Raw genomic sequence first — 17,925 nt, 5'->3', positions numbered from 1 at the left:
TTCTCTCTTCATTTGACACTTTGTTTTCCAGGACTGGCATTTGTCTCTCTTTTGCTTAGTTTTTCGGCTTTTTGCTGTGGAGGGATGGCATGGTGATTCTGTCTGTGGCGCCATGTTGGCTGGAAGTACTCTGCTTTTTTTTCTTGACTGTTAGGTGCTTTCAAGTCGGTTCCAACTCATAGTGATCTATGAGTACAGCAGAATAAACACCGCCCAGCCTTGTGCCATCCTCACAGTCGTTGCTGTTTGAGCCCATTGTTGTAGCCACTGAGTCAGTCCATCTCGTCAAGGGTCTTTCTCTTTTTCGTTGCCCCTCTACCAAGCATAACGTCCTTCTCCGGGACTGGTCCCTCATGATAATACATCCAAACTATGTGAGACAAAGTCTCGCAATCCTTGCTTCTGAGGAGCACTCTGGCTATACTTCTTCCGAGACAGGTTTGTTCATTCCCCTGGTAGTCCATGGCATATTCAATATTCATCACCAACACCATAATTCAAAGGCGTAAATTCTTCTTTGGTCTTCTTTATTCGTTGTTCAGCTTTCGCATGCATATGAGGCGATTGAAAATACCATGGCTTGAGTCAGGCACACCTTAGTCTTCAGAATGATACCTTTACTTTTGAACACTTTAAAAAGGTGTTTTGCAGCAGATTTCCCAGTGCAATGTGTCCTTCGATTTCTTGACTGCTGCTTTCATGGGCCTTGATTGTGAACCCAAGTAAAATGAAATCCTTGACAACTTCAGTCTTATCTGCAGTTATCATGATGTTGCTTACTGGTTCAGTTATGAGGATTTTTGTTTTCTTTATGTTGAGGCATAATCCATACGGAAGGCTGCAGTCTTTGATTTTCACCGGTAAGTGCTTCAAGTGCTCTCCACTTTCAGCAAGTAAGGTTATGTCATCTGCATATCGCAAGTTGTTAATGAGTCTTTCTCCAGTCCCAGCTCTGTGTTCTTCAGATGATTCAGCTTTTCAGATTATTTGCTCAGCACACAAATTGAGTAGATGTGGTGAAAGGATACAGCTCTGACTCATACCTTTCCTGGTTTTAAACCACTCAATATCTCCTTGTTGTGTTCGAAAAACTGCATCTTATTCTAAGTTCAGGTTCCATATGAGCACAATTAAGTATTCTGGGATTCCTATTCTTTGCAGCATTACCTGTAATTTGTTATGATCCACAGAGGTGTATGCCTTTGCATAGTCTATAAAACACAGGTAAACATCTTTCTGGTATTCTCTGCTTTCAGCCAAGATCCATCTGATTGCAGCAATGAAACCCTTTTCTTGACTTTGGGTCACATCTTCCTGTGTAACGTTCTTAATCCAGTATTTTTTAACAGCGTGAATAATGGTAGTTTGATTATTGGCTGATCATCTTGAACTTCTGTAGGCTTGGTTTTATCCTTTGTTAGGGTCAATATGTGGAAAGCCTAAGGTATTGATTTGAAAGCCTCTCTAACTCGGTGGGACTCAGCCTCCTAATTAATTTTCAGTTGCTGCATAAAAATGACCACAAACTTAATAGCTTAAAACACCATACATTATCTCATAGTTTTTTAGGTCAGAAGTCTGAGCACAGCTGGATTCTCTGCTCAGGGTCTCAGAAGGCTGAAATCAAGGTGCTAGCCAGGAGTGAAATCTCATCTGAGACTCTGGGTCCTCTTCCAAGCTTGTTCAAGTTGTTAGTAGAATTAACTTCCTTTCAGTTGTAGGATTGAAGTCCTTGTTTTCTCCGTGGCTATCAGTCGAGTATCCATTTCGTCTCTTAGAGGCTGCCTTCTAGTCCTAGTGACGTGCCCCTCTCGTAATACAGCGGCTTCTTCAAAGCCAGCAGGAAAATCACTTCAGTCTGCTGCAACAAAGTCTTAAATAATGTAACCTAAACTCACAGGTGCCACCCACACTCAGGGAGGAGAGGATTATACAAGTCATTGGGGACCATCTTAGAATTTTGTCTACCATAGCCTCCAATGTCTCTTGTCTCCCTGGTGGATCTTGTCAGAGATTGATTTTAAGCCTTGTTAGGATTCTAAGTGTAGGCCTTGCTTAAGGGCAGTGTTTCTTAACCTTTTTTCATTATTGTCCTCCCCAAGGAGTCTTTTTGGCATAGTGGTTAGGAGCTCAGCTGCTAACCAAAAGTTTGGCATTTCGAATCCACCAGCAGCTCCTTGGAAACCCTATGGGGCAGTTCTCCTCTGTCCTATAGGGTCACTATGAGTTGGAATCAACTCAGCGGCAATGGATTTTTATGATTAAGGAGTCTTTTTAGACACTTTTTTCCCTAATCACCCACCCCTCCCAATTAAATTTAATACCACATACATACTGTATATTAGCTTATGTACTTGGGCGCTTTGCAGGGTCACAAACCATTGTAATATGTATGATTTTTTTGCACCCCTTCCCCCTACAAGAACCAGTTTTTGCCCCCTTGGAGGCAGTATCGCCCCTGTTGAGATTATATGCTCTAAGGTATATATGGTCCTTACCCCTAAAATGTGGCCTTTCTACTATCTCAGTTGAATAGGTAGGTCTTAACAAAGTATTAATGAGGCCCCTGCATTCTCTGCATCCAGTTTTCCCCAGCACTGCTTTTCCTCTCTATCTTTTCTGTTCTTAATCTCATGATCGCCACTCTCTGGTAAACTTTATGTAGTCTCACTCTACACGTGTGTAGCACAGTGCTTGATAAGGGAGTCTTGAGAAACGCTACATGGACTTCTGATGCTCCTCTCTGAGCAGCTTATTCCAAGGGCTTCAAATTCCCAGTGTCAGACCTCTGCCTTCTCAGCTGAGGATAATCACAGTGCTCTGCTTAGACTCCAGTTTGCTGTGCTACTATCAGGAAATTGTCCCCAGGCAGAGCAGGAGGTCATTCATGGGGTTTACCTTATCAGTCTGTGTTGCCTGTTGTCTGATGCCTGTATGAAATTGCCATATTTCCCTCCTGTATTAGGGTTTTCCAGAGAAACAGAACCAGTAGGAGATGTGTATTTGTGTATATATACATATAGAGAGAGAGAAATTTTAAGGAATTGGCTCATGTAGTTGTGGGGTCCAGCAAGTTCAACATCCATAGGTCACGTGGAAGGCTGGAAACGCCAGCAGTCTTGAGCCCGAAATCTGGGCCAAGCAGGCTGGAAACTCTGGCAGGATCTGTGTCACAGCCTTGAGGCAGAATATATCTCCTTTGGAAAACCTCAGTTTTTGCTCTTGAGGCCTTTAACTGATTGGATGAGACCCACTCACATTGTGGAGAGTAATCTACCTTATTTAAAGACAACTAATCGTAAATGTTACTCATATATGACTACATTTATAGTATATCTAGACTTGTGTTTGAACAATTGGAACCTAGTCAAGTTAACACATAAAATTGACATCACACACCCAGTTTTAGGGTTGTTTATGGCAAGAGAACAAGTCTAAAAGCTGTTCCTTCATCGTTCCTGAAAGGAGAAATTTGAGCTTCAATAATAAAAGTTCAGCTTCCTCCCAAATGAGAATTTTTTAAGTTGACTGAAAGTTTTGTTTATTTTTTATATAACAAAGTTATTTAATTTTCACAGTGTTTTCTTATGTTTAATTTAGATGATTCCTTTGCATAATTCAACTAATACATTAATTTAGAACTAAATGAGAATTCCCCACATGTCTGTCAAGTTTGTCATACTGTGGTGGCTTGCGTGTTGCTGTGATGCTGGAAGCTATGCCGCTAGTATTTCAAATACCAGCAAGGTCACCCATGGTGGACAGGTTTGAGTTGAGCTTCTAGACTAAGACAGACTAGGAAGAAGGACCTGGTGGTCTACTTTTGAAAAAAACTAGCCATTGAAAATGTTATGGATAGCCGTGGAACGTTGGCTGATATAGTGCCCAAAGATGAGACCCTTAAATTGGAAGGCACGAGAAAAATCCAACTGGGGAAGAGCTACCTCCTCAAAGTAGAGTCTACCTTAATAACGTGGATGGAGTCAAGCTTTCGGGACCTTCATTTGCTGATATGGCACAACTCAAAATGAGAAGAAACAGCTACAAACATCCATTAATAATAGGAACGTGGAATGTACAAAGTATGAATCTAGGGAAATTGGAAGTTGTCAGAAATGAAGTGGAATGCATAAATATTGATATCTTAGGCATTCGTGAACTGAAATGGACTGGTATTGGCCATTTTGAACTGGACAGTCATATGGTATACTGTGCCAGGAATGACATAATGAAGAGGAGTGACGTTACATTCATTCTCAAATAGAACATTTCAAGATCTATCTTGAAATATGCTGTCAGTGATAGGATAATATCCCTAGGCCTACAAGAAAGACCAGTTAATTCAACTGTTACTCAAGTTTACACACCAACCACTAATGCCAAAGATGAGAAAATTGAAGTTTTTACGATCTTCAGCAGTCTGAAGTTGATCAAATGTACAATCACGATTCATTGATAATTACTGGTGATCGGAAGGCGAAAGTTGGAAATAAAGAAGGAATAGTAGTTGGACAATATGTTGATAGAAACGATGGTGGAGAGTGCATGATAGAATTTTGAAAGACCACTGACTTCTTTATCGCAGATAACCTTTTTTCACCAACATAAATGGCAACTATACACGTGGACCTCGCCAGGTGGAATACACAGGACTCAGACTATATGAAGGAGGCGATGGAAAACTCAACATCATCAGTAGAACAAGACCAGGGGCCGACTGTGGAGCAGACCATCAACTGCTCATATGCAAATTCAACTAGAAGCTGAAGAAAATTAAAACAAGTCCATGAGAGCCAAAATAAGACCTTGGGTATTGTCTTAGTTATCTAGTGCTGCTGTAAGAGAAATACCACAAGCAGATGGTTTTAACAAACAGGAGTTTATTCTCTCACATTCCAGTAGGCTGGAAGTCTGAATTCAGGGCACCAGATTTAGGGGAATGCTTTTTCTCTCTGTTGTCTCTGGAGGAAGGTCCTTGTCATCAGTCTCCCCTGGACTAGGAGCTTCTCTGCTCAGCAACCCCGGGTCCAAGGGATACGCTCTGCTCCTGCCACTGCGTTCTTGGTGGTAAGAGGTCCCTTGTCTCTCTGCTCCTTTCTCTCTTTTTTTTTTTATCTCAAAAGAGATTGGTTCAAGACGCAATCCAGTGTTGTAGATGGAGTCCTACCTCATTAACGTAATTGCCATCTATCTTGCCTCATCAATATCAGAGGTGGGATTTACAACACATAGGAAAATCACATCAGGTGATGAAATGGTGAATGATCAGACTGTACTGGGAATCGTGACCTAACCAAGTTGACAGATATTTTGGGGGTACACAATTCGGCCCACGACAGGTATATCCAACCTGAATTTAGAGATCATCTTGAGATTAAATTTGATGTGTTGAACACTAGTCACTGAAGACCAGATGAGTTGTGGGATGACATCAACTACATCATACATGAAGAAAGCAAAATGTCATTAAAAAGACATGAAAGAAAGAAAAGACAAAAATGAATGTCAGAAGAGCCTCTGAAACTTGCTCTTGAATGTAGAGTAGCTAAAGTGAAAGGAAGAAACAGTAAAAGCTGAACAGAAGATTTCAAAGGGCAGCTTCAGAAGACAAAATGAAGTATTATAATGGAATGTGCAAAGACCTAGAGTTAGAAAGCCAAAAGGGAAGAACACACTAAGCATTTCTCAAGCTGAAAGAACTGAAGGAAAATTTAAACCTCGATTTGCAATATTGAAGGATTCTACGGGGTAAATATTAAATGACACAGGAACCATCAAAAGAAGATGAAAGGGATACACAGAGTCACTGTACCAAAGAGATTTGGTTGACGTTCATCCATTTCAGGAGGTAACATATGATCGAGAACTGATGGTGCTAAGGAAGAATTCCAACCTTTACTGAAGGAATTGGTGAAAAACAAGGTTCCAGAAATAGAATACCAATTGAGATCTTTCAGCAAACAGATGCAGTGCTCAAAGTGCTCACTTGGCTATGCCAAGAAATTTGGAAGATAGCTACCTGAACAACTGATTGGAGGAAATCCATATTTGTGTCCATTCCAAAGAAAGGCAATCAGCAGAATGGAAATTATTGAACAATATCGTTAATATTATACACAAGTAAAATCTTGTTGAAGATCATTTCAAAAACGGTTGCAACAGTACATCAACAGGGAACTGCCAGAAATTTAAGCTGAATGCAGAAGAGATCGTGGAACAAGGGATATTATTGCTAATGTCAGGTGGATCTTGGATGAAAGCAAAGAATACCAGAAAGATGTTTACCTGTGTTTTAGTGACTATACAAGGGCATTCGACTGTATGGACCATAACGAATTATGGAGGACATTACAAAGAATGGGAATTTCCGAACACTGAATTGTGCTCATGCTGAACCTGTGCATAGACCAAGAGACAGTCATTTGAACAGAACACGGGGATACTGAGTGGTTTAAAGTCAGGAAAGGTATATGTCAGGGTTGTATCCTTTCACCATACTTAGTCTGTATGCTGAGCAAATAGAGAAACTGGACTATATGGTGAAGAACATGGCATCAGGATTGGAGAAAGAGTCATTAGCAACCTGCAGATGACACAACATTGCTTGCTGAAAGTGATGAGGACTTGAGGCACTTACCAATGAAGATCAAAGACTACAGCCTTCAGTGTGGATTACATCTTAAAGAAAACAAAAATTCTCGCACCTGGACCAGTAAGCAACATTATGGTAAATGGAGACAAGATTGAAGTTGTCAAGGATTTCATTTTACTTGGATCCACAGTAAAAGCCCACGGAAGCAGCAATGAAGAAATCGAATGATGCATCGCATCGGACAAATCTGCTGCAAAAGACCGCTTTATAGTGTCGAAAGCAAAGATGGTCGCTTTAACGACTAAGGAGCACATGACCAAAGCTATTGAATTTTCAGTCACCTCATATGCACTTGAACATTGGACAATGAATAAAGACCAAAGAAGAACTGATGCCTTTGAATTATGGTGTTGGTGAAGAACATTCAGTATACATGGACTTCCAGAAGAATGAATGAATCTGTCTTGGAAGAAGTACAGCCAGAATGCTCCTTAGAAGCAAGGATGGCGTGACTTTGTCTCACACACTTTGGACCAGGAGGGACCATTCCCTGGAGAAGGACATCATGCTTGGTAAAGTAGAGGGTCATTGTAGAGGGTCAGTGAAGAAGAGGAAGACCCTCAACGGGATGGGTTGACACAGTGGCTACAACATTGGCATCAAGCATAACAATAATTGTGAGGATGGAACAGGACCTGGCAGTGTTTCGTTCTGTTGTACATAGGGTCACTTGAGTCGGAATCGACTTTATGGCACCCAACAACAACAGCAAATAAGAATTATAGCTAAAATATTAATTGACATAATAGATTCTTAATCTATATGTTTTAAGAAAAAAATTTTCTCAAATTAAAATCTATGCTTTTTTGTAGAAAATTCAGAAAAAGGGGAAGATGTCTCATGGCAAAGTGAAGAAATCAAGAAGTAAAGATGTAGACTCAGGTACAGAATTGTGCTTTATACTATGTTATTGATTCAGGAATTTCATTTTTTTTTTAAAATAAAAACCTTTATCTTAACATAAGTCATAAGTATATAAAATTGGTGTTTCTAAAAATTAGGAATGTGTGACTTTGGAGTAACTTTATTTTTTTCCAATGTTATGTCATGAAAATTTTCAACATACAGCAAAGGTGAAACAATTTTACAGTGGACAGTACAGTATACCCACCACCTAGATTTCACTGTTAACATTTTATTATACTTGCTTTATCACCTACCTAACCCTCCATTATCCATTTTAACGTCTGGTGCATTTTAACATAAGTTGGAGACATCAGTATGCTTTTCTCTGAAGTAATACAACATGCACATCACTAACTGGACTTCAGTGCTTGTATATAGTCTGTACATTTTACATACAATGAAGTACCCAGCTCTAAGGTGTATATTTGTTACGTGTTGGGAAAGGTGAACACCTGTGTAACTGAAACCCTTATCAAGACATAGGCACTTACCATCATCCAGAATTCTCATGCCTCTTCCAAGTAGTTTCAGACCTTGCTAACTACTGTTTCTACATTTCTGTTTCACAAATTGCTGGTAGCAGAAACAACACTGGAGTGTTTACTACATGGCAGTCATTGTATGAAGTGTTTAATATCATTCTCTCTTTAATTCTTTTAATAAATCTATGAGGTGTAAATACTATTATTTTTACAGACGAGGAAACTGAGACTTAGATCAAAATTCTTGTTTGAAGTTGCACAGCCTTAAATGAGCTCAGCCATGTTTTAGGTAACAATTGATGCATGATAAACCACCTCAAAATCTAGTGATTTAAAATAGAGGTCAGAAAACTGGTGTGCAGTCCAATTTGCCCAATTTTAGCTCGTCACCTCTTTGAAGGTTGGGACACGGCTACATTCATTTTTTACATATTGCGTATGGCTGCTTTTGTGCTTAAGTGGCAAAGTTGAGTAGTTGGCCCACGAAGCCAAAAATATTTATTATTTGTCACTGAATTAAAATAGGTACCAGTTTATTGGTTTACAATTTGGATTCTACTCATTGGGCTGCAGGCTGAGCTGGGGTGGAAGGTCTGAAAAAGCTCCATTCATATGTCTGATTCCTTGGTGCACCTCTACGTGACCTCTTTTTTTCTCCATGTGGCTGGGTTGGTCTTCCTTATGGTTCGAGAGTCAGAATTTCACTTGACAGCTCAGTTCTAAGAGCGAGCATTTAAGGAGGCAAAAAACAGAAGCTGCAGATCTCTTGAGTCCTGGCCTTGGAAATTGTACAACATCACTCTGTCACATTCTGCTGGTCAAGCCAGTCACAGGGCCAGCCAAGATTGAAAAGGAAGGGAAATACAAGTGGCAGAGAATTTGTGGCTGTCATTAACAGCCCTGAATCGAGTTCAGGTCAGTGTGATTTGGAGATGAAGTCTCAATCAGTATGCTCATCAGTTTTGAGGTATTAAATGAGAAATTAGTTGTGGGAAGAGTGGGCTATACTACCAGTGCTTTTTGTTAACATACAAAAGATAATTTAGGTGTTAACCAGAAATTGACAGATAATAGCACCTTACAAATGTATAGTAATTTATTGTTTTGGGAAATGCATTCACAGGTATTTTATTGCTCGAGTCCCACAGCAAACATAAAAGGTAGATTTTAACATGGTTTTTTTTTTTTCCCCCTTCCGTTTCACCTGTGAGGAAGCTGGGGCTCTTGAAGGTTAAGTAAATGATCTACCTGAGATCTTACGACTAGTAAGTAAAGAAGCTCAAAGCAGAACCGAGGTCCAGTGTATTTCCATATATTATCTTAACTATTTAAATTAATGTATTGAGTAATTGTGATGCATTCTAGAAGTGGCCTACCAGATAGGTTAGAATTCAGAAAATACAGTTAAAGGAGAAGAACTGTATCACCAGTCCTAGTATTGAGCAACAGCAGGCTACTAAATAAAGGCACAGCCAGGTAACCAAAACGCAGCATGTTTTGGGCTGCTTCAGCAAGGATGATAGGAAACCAAGGAAACAGCAGTGAGTGACAGAAGATGGGAGCTTGTGAGACTGTGTACTGGGATGGGAAGAAGAAAGTGTGTTTCCTCACGTTTCTTCGGCTATAGCTGTCTTTAGCAATTTGGTGGGAGTGCTTTAGGCTTTCAGAGCCCTGGACCAGAACCAAATTATGAATAATCTAAGTAAAAATGATTTATTTTAATGTTCTAGATAGTGATATTTCCGACAGTGCAGTTATTTGGTGTCTAGAAGGAAGGAAAACCAGTGACATCATGGAGTTAGATGTTGTTTTGTCTGCATTTGAGAAAACCCTCTCAGAATATAAGTAAGTATTTTGTTATTGTGATATATGTACCTAATAAATTTCCCTTGAAGCACCACTTTTGCATATCACAGTTTTTGATATGTAATATTTTCATTGACATTCAATTTTAGGTATTTTGTACATTTTCTTGTAATATTTTCTCTAATCCTGAGTGATTTAGCATCGTGTCTTTAAATGTCCAAACGTGATTTCTAATTCATATTTTTGTGTTAACCTTCCATCTTAAATATGTTGTAATCAAATCATGGTCTGGTGATACCTTTTTTTTTTTTTTAATTTTGAGACTTGCTTTACAGCCTAGCATATGATCTTTGTGGAATCTCTGACTATTGAATCCGTGTATAATCAGTAATCAGTTTTTCCTGGTATGTCTGTCAGTTTTTGCTATGTATATTTTGAGGCTGTTAGAAACATCATGTTTCAAATTCCTCTGTCTTGTGGATGGAACACTTTATAATTACGTAGCTGTTGAATTTAGTCCATTTACATTCCAGTATATTTAGAATAGTATACTGATACATTGTTACTACCTCTTTGATTTTTTCTTCCACTTTTTAATGTTTTTAAGCCTTACTAGCTTTATAAAAAGGAGTCTCTGGGGTGTAAACAGTTAAGCGCTCAACTACTAGCTGAAAGTTTGGCGGTTTGAACCCACCCAGAGATCCCTGGGAAGAAAGGCCTGGCAATCTGCTTCCAAAACATCACAATCTCAAAAACACCATGGAGCAGCTCTCCTCTGCACACACGGGGTCACTATGAGTCAGATAACTTTAAACAAAAAACCATGTATTTATAACTCCCCAGTAAAAAGATTAGAACTTTGGCATGCTCTGTTATCCCCTGGTCTCTTTTCCCTTACCCCTACCCTTAACCCCATCATGTTTAGATTGTCTGAACCAAAAACCAAACCCATTGCCATTGAGTCAATTCTGACTCAGAGCAACCCTATAGGATAAAGTAGAACTGCCCATAGGGTTTCCAAGATTGTAATCTTTACAGAAGCAGACTGCCACATCTTCCTCCCCTGGAACAGCTGGTGGGTTCGGTTAACAGCCAAGCACTTAACCACCGCAGAGACTTATTTCTGGTTCAAGATAGATGAAATTTCTCCTTTTTTGTGTTGTCTCTGTAGTTTGTTTTTTTCCCCTAAGACAACAAACTTTACTAAGGTATTTCATCACTTTTACGTCATGTATTTCTTGCAACATTCTCTGGATATGTCTCTTCCCTTATTTAAAACCTTGTTTTCAGTGTGGTTCTTTATGTTATAAAACTTTTGAACTCTTCCATTTATTTTAATCTTGCTCTTGAATGTGAATGCCAGTTTAGCTGGATATAATATTCTGGGTTCTAAATTATATCCTTGAATATTTTGAAAACTGCTCTTTTGCCCTTTGTTTTTGCATCTAGTGTTGGTTTTGGAAAATTTGATGTCAGCCTAATCTTTGTATATGATCTCCTCTTTCTCTCTGTAAGCATTAAAGAATATTTTGTCTTTGATATCCATAAATATCACTGTAATGGGCCTGGCATTTTAAATCTAAGGTTCTTTTTTTTTAATTCTAAGAATTAAAAATATTTTCGTATGTTCTGTTTTTATTCCTTTCTTTTTTTCTGGGACTACCTTTATCTGAATGATAGCTCTTTCTTTGTTCTTCTGGGAGAATTCCTCAATCTGGAAATTGGAAAGTTTGCTTATTTATAGCAGATGTATTCACTCTGCTGTTTATTTCATTTGTTGAGTTCTTTATCTAGCTGTTGTATTAGTTATCAGTTATATAGGGCTGCTATAACAGAAATACCACAAGCGGATAGTTTTAACAAAAAGAAATTATATACTCTCACAGCCTAGTAAGCTAGAAGGTCTAAATTCAGGGCGCTGGCTCTAGGGGAAGGCTTTTTCTTTCTCTGCCAGCTCTGGAGGAAGGTCCTTGTCATCAGTCTTCGCCTGGTCTAGGAGCTTCTCAGTGCAGGAACCCTGGGTCCAAAGGACATGCCCTGCTCTTGGTGCTGCGTTCTTGGTGGTATGAGGTCCCCACATCTCTCTGCTCTTTTAGAGATGGACTCAAGACACAACCTAATCTTATAGATTAAGCCCTGCCTTATTAACATAATTGCCTCTAATCCTGCCTCATTAATATCTTACAGGTAGGATTTACAACACATAGTAAAACCACATCAGATGGTAAAATGATGGACAATCACATAATATTAGGAATCATGGCCTGGCCAAGTTGACACACATTCTTGGGGGATACAATTAAATCCATAACAGCTTTTTTTTTTTTTTTTAAATATCTAATATTTCTGCTTGTTTCTTTGTTGTGTCTCTTGTTCATGTTTTATGCTGCTACTATCTTCCCTTAGAATTTTTATTCAGCGGAATTCAAATTACTGGGCCATCTATTCTAAAAATATCTTCTGCTGATCGAAACTAATACATTTTTATTCTGAGCTAGTTGTGTTCCTCCAGTGTTTTGTTGTTTCAGCCTGTGAGCTTATTTTCTCTTGAGGCTGTCAGCTTCTCTTTCAGACAGTGGGTACAAGTGAAGACCAAACCCCAGGCCTTGTCAGGTCCCATAAGTTCAGGGGAGGAAGTGAGTGAGCCCTTGGTGGAAGCCTTAATCACTAACCCCACAAAATAGCCTGTCAGATCAGGACTTCACCCTTTGCCCTCCAGAGAGAAGTAGCATTAACGGCAGATATACTCCTTAGATTATCATTCTCTGCACCTGGGGGTTGGGCAGGGAAGGATGAGGCAATAACTGCCCAGAGTAAGTCGACTCTACCTGTTTTTTTCCAGCCCTCACATGTACAGCCCTGCTTTACTCTTGAGGACACAGGGGTAGAGGTCCATCCATGTTGCTACAGGTGTTGGGAGGCACTGTTGGTAAGAATCGGTGGTGGGGAAGAAAAGCAGGAGTCAGCATCAACAGCTCTTCTTGTGTTTTCATCCTTTACATCCCAGGCTACAGCTACCACAGACCAGTTCTAAACACCCCTCAGTGATTTTTCCACAACTTTCTCGGTCCCCCCCCCCCCTTTTTTTTTTTCATTTTCCTATCTCCTCTGCATTGATCTTGGCTTCAGAACAGAGCCAGCCTGTCATGGTAACTCATTGTTGTGGGAAGTGTCTGTTTTATTTATCTATACTGTATGTTCCCGAGCCAGTTTTCTGCTAAAATGGGTGTAAAAGTTCTCTTAACATACCTGTGTTAGTTTCCTAGGGCTCTGTAACAAAGTACCACAAACACGTTGGCTTTATATCAGTAGAAATTTATTGCCATGCAGTTCTGAAGGCCAGAAGTCCAAATTAAGGGTGTTGGCAGGCCCACGCTTTCTTCCAGATCCTTCCTTTCCTCCTCTTTTCATCAGGGTTGTGTCTGTTGACCACACTTATTCAATCTGTATGCCGAGCAAATAATCCAAGAAGCTGGACTTCATGAAGAAGAACGGGGCATCAGGATTGGAGGAAGACTCATTAATAACCTGCGCTATGCAGATGATACAGCCTTGCGTGCTGCAAGTGAAGAGGACTTGAAGAACTTACTGATGAAGATCAAAGACTACAGCCTTCAATGTGGTTTACACCTCAACATAAAGGAAACAAAAATCCTCACAACTGGACCAATAAGTGGCATCATGATACACAGAGAAAAAAATTGAAGCTGTCAAGGATTTCATTTTACTTGGATCCACAATAAATGCCCATGGCAGCAGCAGTCAGGAAATCAAATGATGCATTGCATTGGGCAAATCTACTGCAAAATGTCTCTTTAAAGTGTTAAAAAGTAAAGGTGTCACTTTAAGAACTAAGGTGCGCCTGACCCAAGCCACGGTGTTTTCAGTCACCTCATATGAATGTGAAAGTGGACAATGAATAAAGAAAACCGAAGAATCAATGGCTTGATTTATGGTGTTGTCAAAGAATATTGAATATGCCATGGACTTACAGAACAAACCAATTTGTCCTGGAAGAAGTACAGCCAGAATTCTCATTAGAAGCAAGAATAGTGAGACTTCATCTCACATACTTTGGACATGTTGTCAGGAGGGAACAGTCCCTGGAGAAAGGCATCATGCTTGGTAAAGTAGAGGGTCAGCAGAAAAGAGGAAGACCTTCAGTGAGATAGATTGACACAGTGGCTGCAACAATGGGCTCAGACATAGCAACGATTGTGAGAGGTGGCGCAGGACCAGGCAATGTTTCGTTCTTTCCGGTCTCTGTGAGTTGGAATCAACTGAATGGCACCTAACGACAACAACAGCTTCTGGTAGCCCCAGGCATTTCTTGGCTTGCAGCTATAGTACTCTAGTCTCAGCCTTTGGAAGACCATCTTCCTTATCATAAAAACATCAGTCGTATTGGATTAAAGCTGGAATTCTTCATTCATAGATTTTTTTGAATTTTTTTCTTTAATTCAGTGTGTTTGTCATGGATTGAATTATGTCCCCCCAAAAATCTGTGTATCAACTTGGTTAGACCATGTGTGGTTGTCCTCCATTTTGTGATTGTAATTTTGTGTTGAGGGGATTAGGGTGGGATGACCTCCCTGATACAAGGTAAAGGGGGTTTCCCTGGGGTGTGGCCTGCACCACCTTTTATCTCTCAAGAGATAAAACAAAAGGGAAGCATGCAGAGAGTTGGGGACCTCACATCACCAAGAAAGCAGCACCAGGAGCAGAGCGCGTCTTTAGGACCTGGGGTCCCTGCACCTGAGGAGCTCCTCGACTAGGGGAAGACTGATGGCAAGGAATCTTTCTCCGTAACTGACAGAGAGAGAAAGCCTTTCCCTGGAGCTGAGACCCTGAATTTGGACTTGCAACCTACTAGACTGTGAAAATAAATTTCTCTTTGTTAAAGCCATCCACTTGTGGTATTTCTGTTAATGGCAACACTAGATGACTAAGACAGTGTTAGAATCAGTTATATCTGTATGCTTTTTTAAATTAAAATTTTTGAGATAATTGTGGATTCGTATGCAGTTGTAAGAAAAAATACAGAGACATTTGTGTACCCTTTAGATAATTTCCCCTAGTGGTAACACCTCACGAAGTTATAGTACAATATGTCAATCAGGATATTGACATTGATACAATCCACTGATCTTATTTAGATTTCCTGTTTTACCTGTACTCGTGTGTGTGTGCGCGTGCGCGCATGCGTGCGCTTGCAGGTACCAAACCAAACCTTTTGCTGTCAAGTTGATTCTGACTTACAGGACATTATAGGATACAGTAGAACTGCCCTCTAGGGTTTCCAAGGAGTGGGTGGTAGATTTGAACTGCTCACCTTTTGGTTAGCAGCTGAGCTCTTAACCACTATACCACTTGTTGTTAGGTGCCGTCGAGTCAGTTCCGACTCATAGCGACCTTATGCACAACAGAACAAAGCACTGCCTGGTCTTGCGCCATCCTTACAGTCTTTGTTATGCTTGAGCTCATTGTTGCAGCCACTGTGTCAGTCCACCTTGTTGAGGGTCTTCCTCTTTTCCACTGACCCTGTACTCTGCCAAGCGTGATGTCCTTCTCTGGGGCTGATCCCTCCTGACAACATAACATGTCCAAGGTATGTAAGACGCAGTCTCGCCATCCTTGCTTCTAAGGAGCATTCTGGCTGCACTTCTTCCAGGACAGATTTGTTCGTTCTTTGTAATTTGATCATATGTTTAGGTTTGTATATCCACAACTAGTCAAGATACAGAAGAGTTCCTTTATGTCCTTGAGTTCCCCTTTTCATAACTACACTGAAGTTTTTATAAATTCCCCTCTTGCATTCCATCCTTAACCCTTGTTGTTAGGTGCCGTCGAGTCAGTTCCAACTCATAGCAGCCCTGTGCACAACAGAATGAAACACTGCCTAGTCCTGAGCCATCCTTACAATCCTTGTTATGCTTGAGCTCATTGTTGCAGCCACTGTGTCAGTCTACCTCGTTGAGGGTCTTCCTCTTTTCTGCTGATCCTGTGCTTTGACAAGCATGATGGCCTTTTCCAGGGACTGACCCCTCCTGGCAACATGTCCGACGTATGTAAGACGCAGTCTTGCCATCCTTGCTTCTAAGAAGCATTCTGGTTGTACTTCTTCCAAGACTGGTTTGTTCGTTCTTTAGGCAGTCCATGGTACATACAGTATTCTTTGCCAACATTACAATTCAAAGGCGTCAACTCTTCTTCGGTCTTCCTTATTCATTGTCCAGCTTTCACATGCATATGATGCGATTGAAAATACCATGGCTTGGATCAGGCACACCTTAGTCTTCAACATGACATCTTTGCTTTTTGACACTTTAAAGAGGTCCTTTGCAGCGGATTTACCCAATGCAATATGTCATTTGATTTCGTGACTGCATCTTCAATGGGTGCTGATTGTGGATCCAAGTAAAATGAAATCCTTGACAACTTAAGTCTTTTCTCCGTTTATCACGATGTTGTTCATTGGTCCAGTTGTGAGGAATTCTGTTTTTTTTTATGTTGAGGTGTAGTCCACACTGAAGAGTGCAGTCTTTGATCTTCATTAGTGCTTCAAGTCCTCTTCACTTTCAGCAAGCAAGGTTGTGTCATCTGCATAACGCAGGTTGTTAATGAGCCTTCTTCCAATCCTGATGCCCTGTTCTTCTTCATATAGTCCAGCTTCTCAGATTATTGGCTCAACATACACATTGAATAGGTATGGTGAAAGGATACAACCCTGACATGTACCTTTCCTGACTTTAAACCACTCAGTATCCCCTTGTTCTGTCTGAACAACTGCCTCTCATCTATGTACAGGTTCTTCATGAGCACAATTAAGTGTTCTGGAATTTCCATTCTTCACAATGTTATCCATAGTTTGTTATGATCCACACAGGTAAACATCCTTAACCCTTGGCAACCACTTATCTGTTCTTCCTTTCTATTGTTTTGTAATTTTAAGAATATTATAGAAATGGAATAATACAGTATGGAACCTTTTAGAATTGCTTTTTTTTGGTCAGCATAATTTCCTGGTGATGCATCCAAGCTGTTGGGTTATCAACTGTCTGTTCCTTTTTTCTTGTTGAGCAGTATTCTATGGTGTGGATGTTCCACAGTTGGTTTAATCATTCACCGGTTGACTACTTGTCACTTAAGTGGGAGACGTGTTACTTTAAACTACAGGGATATTTTTGTAACTATAGTGTCCAGCTGTGCCAAGGCAGAGGCAGGGCCCTACCTGCCCTGTGGACTGTCTGCTGTTGCATATTCCCGGCGTGTCCGCCATCCATCCAGGAGTAAGTAGACATCAAGAATCAGCTCCTGAGCCCTAGACCTCTTGCGCCTGAGGACAGGGGCCTGAACCGGTCTCTTTGTTTGGGCCAGCTTTAGGGTTTCTGAGGGATCGAAGAGTTGACTTCCGACTGATTACTCAGTGATTAGTCCAAACAAGTAACAAGCAAGGTGGGAGGAGATAAAGTTTTGCTGGTCAATTGGATCAGGCAGCAGGAAAAGATCGGTTGTTTGTAAGCATTTCAACATTGATTTGTATCACTCGTGGACGTGGCCAGTATCAGGGAGTGAAGATGGTCACATACCAGAGGGTTTTGGGGAATATATATATATATATTTATTTATTTATTTTGCTGAGACATTTCCAGTACGTTTTAATCGTCAGAAAGAGCTGCAGGCTGAGCATTGCCATTTTAAATATTTAAAATAGCATATGTGAAATTTTGTGTATTTGAAGCACTTTTCAAAATCCTTTATTATGCCTAATTTGATCTTTATTTTACTTCTCCATAGACAAAGAATAGAATCTAGAGTGTGTAAGGAAGCCATCAACAAATTTTATTCTAATATTAAAGAGGAACTCATCAAAATGGTAAACTCATTGACATAAATTTGTTCTAAATTTTTTTTCTTTATTACTAATCCTGAGGCAACATACTTTCGTCTTAGAAAAGCTTGCATTTGCTGGCGATATGGTAATGATCTCGTTAGAACCACCTGTATTACACTATGCTGTTTTTAACTTGGAAACCCTGGTGGCGTAGTGGTTGAGGGCTACGGCTGCTGACCAAAAGA

General features: G+C 40.2%; 1 protein-coding gene across 2 annotated transcripts in view; it reads left to right on the top strand.

The window, feature by feature from the left end:
- The window catches only part of CENPU (centromere protein U), a 64,472-nt gene that overhangs the window by 29,539 nt on the left and 17,008 nt on the right, over nucleotides 1–17,925 (top strand). For both annotated transcript variants that reach the window (XM_049864876.1, XM_049864877.1), the window contains exons 7-9: nucleotides 7,465–7,534; nucleotides 9,771–9,885; nucleotides 17,644–17,722. In XM_049864876.1, the coding sequence (XP_049720833.1) occupies nucleotides 7,465–7,534; nucleotides 9,771–9,885; nucleotides 17,644–17,722 (264 nt within the window). The remainder of the gene's footprint in view (nucleotides 1–7,464; nucleotides 7,535–9,770; nucleotides 9,886–17,643; nucleotides 17,723–17,925) is intronic.

The sequence above is a fragment of the Elephas maximus genome, chromosome 21, assembly GCF_024166365.1.
Source record: "Elephas maximus indicus isolate mEleMax1 chromosome 21, mEleMax1 primary haplotype, whole genome shotgun sequence".
Lineage (NCBI taxonomy): Eukaryota > Metazoa > Chordata > Mammalia > Proboscidea > Elephantidae > Elephas > Elephas maximus.
The sequence above is the reverse complement of the archived record's forward strand: the minus strand, read 5'-3'. Positions and strand labels throughout refer to the sequence as shown.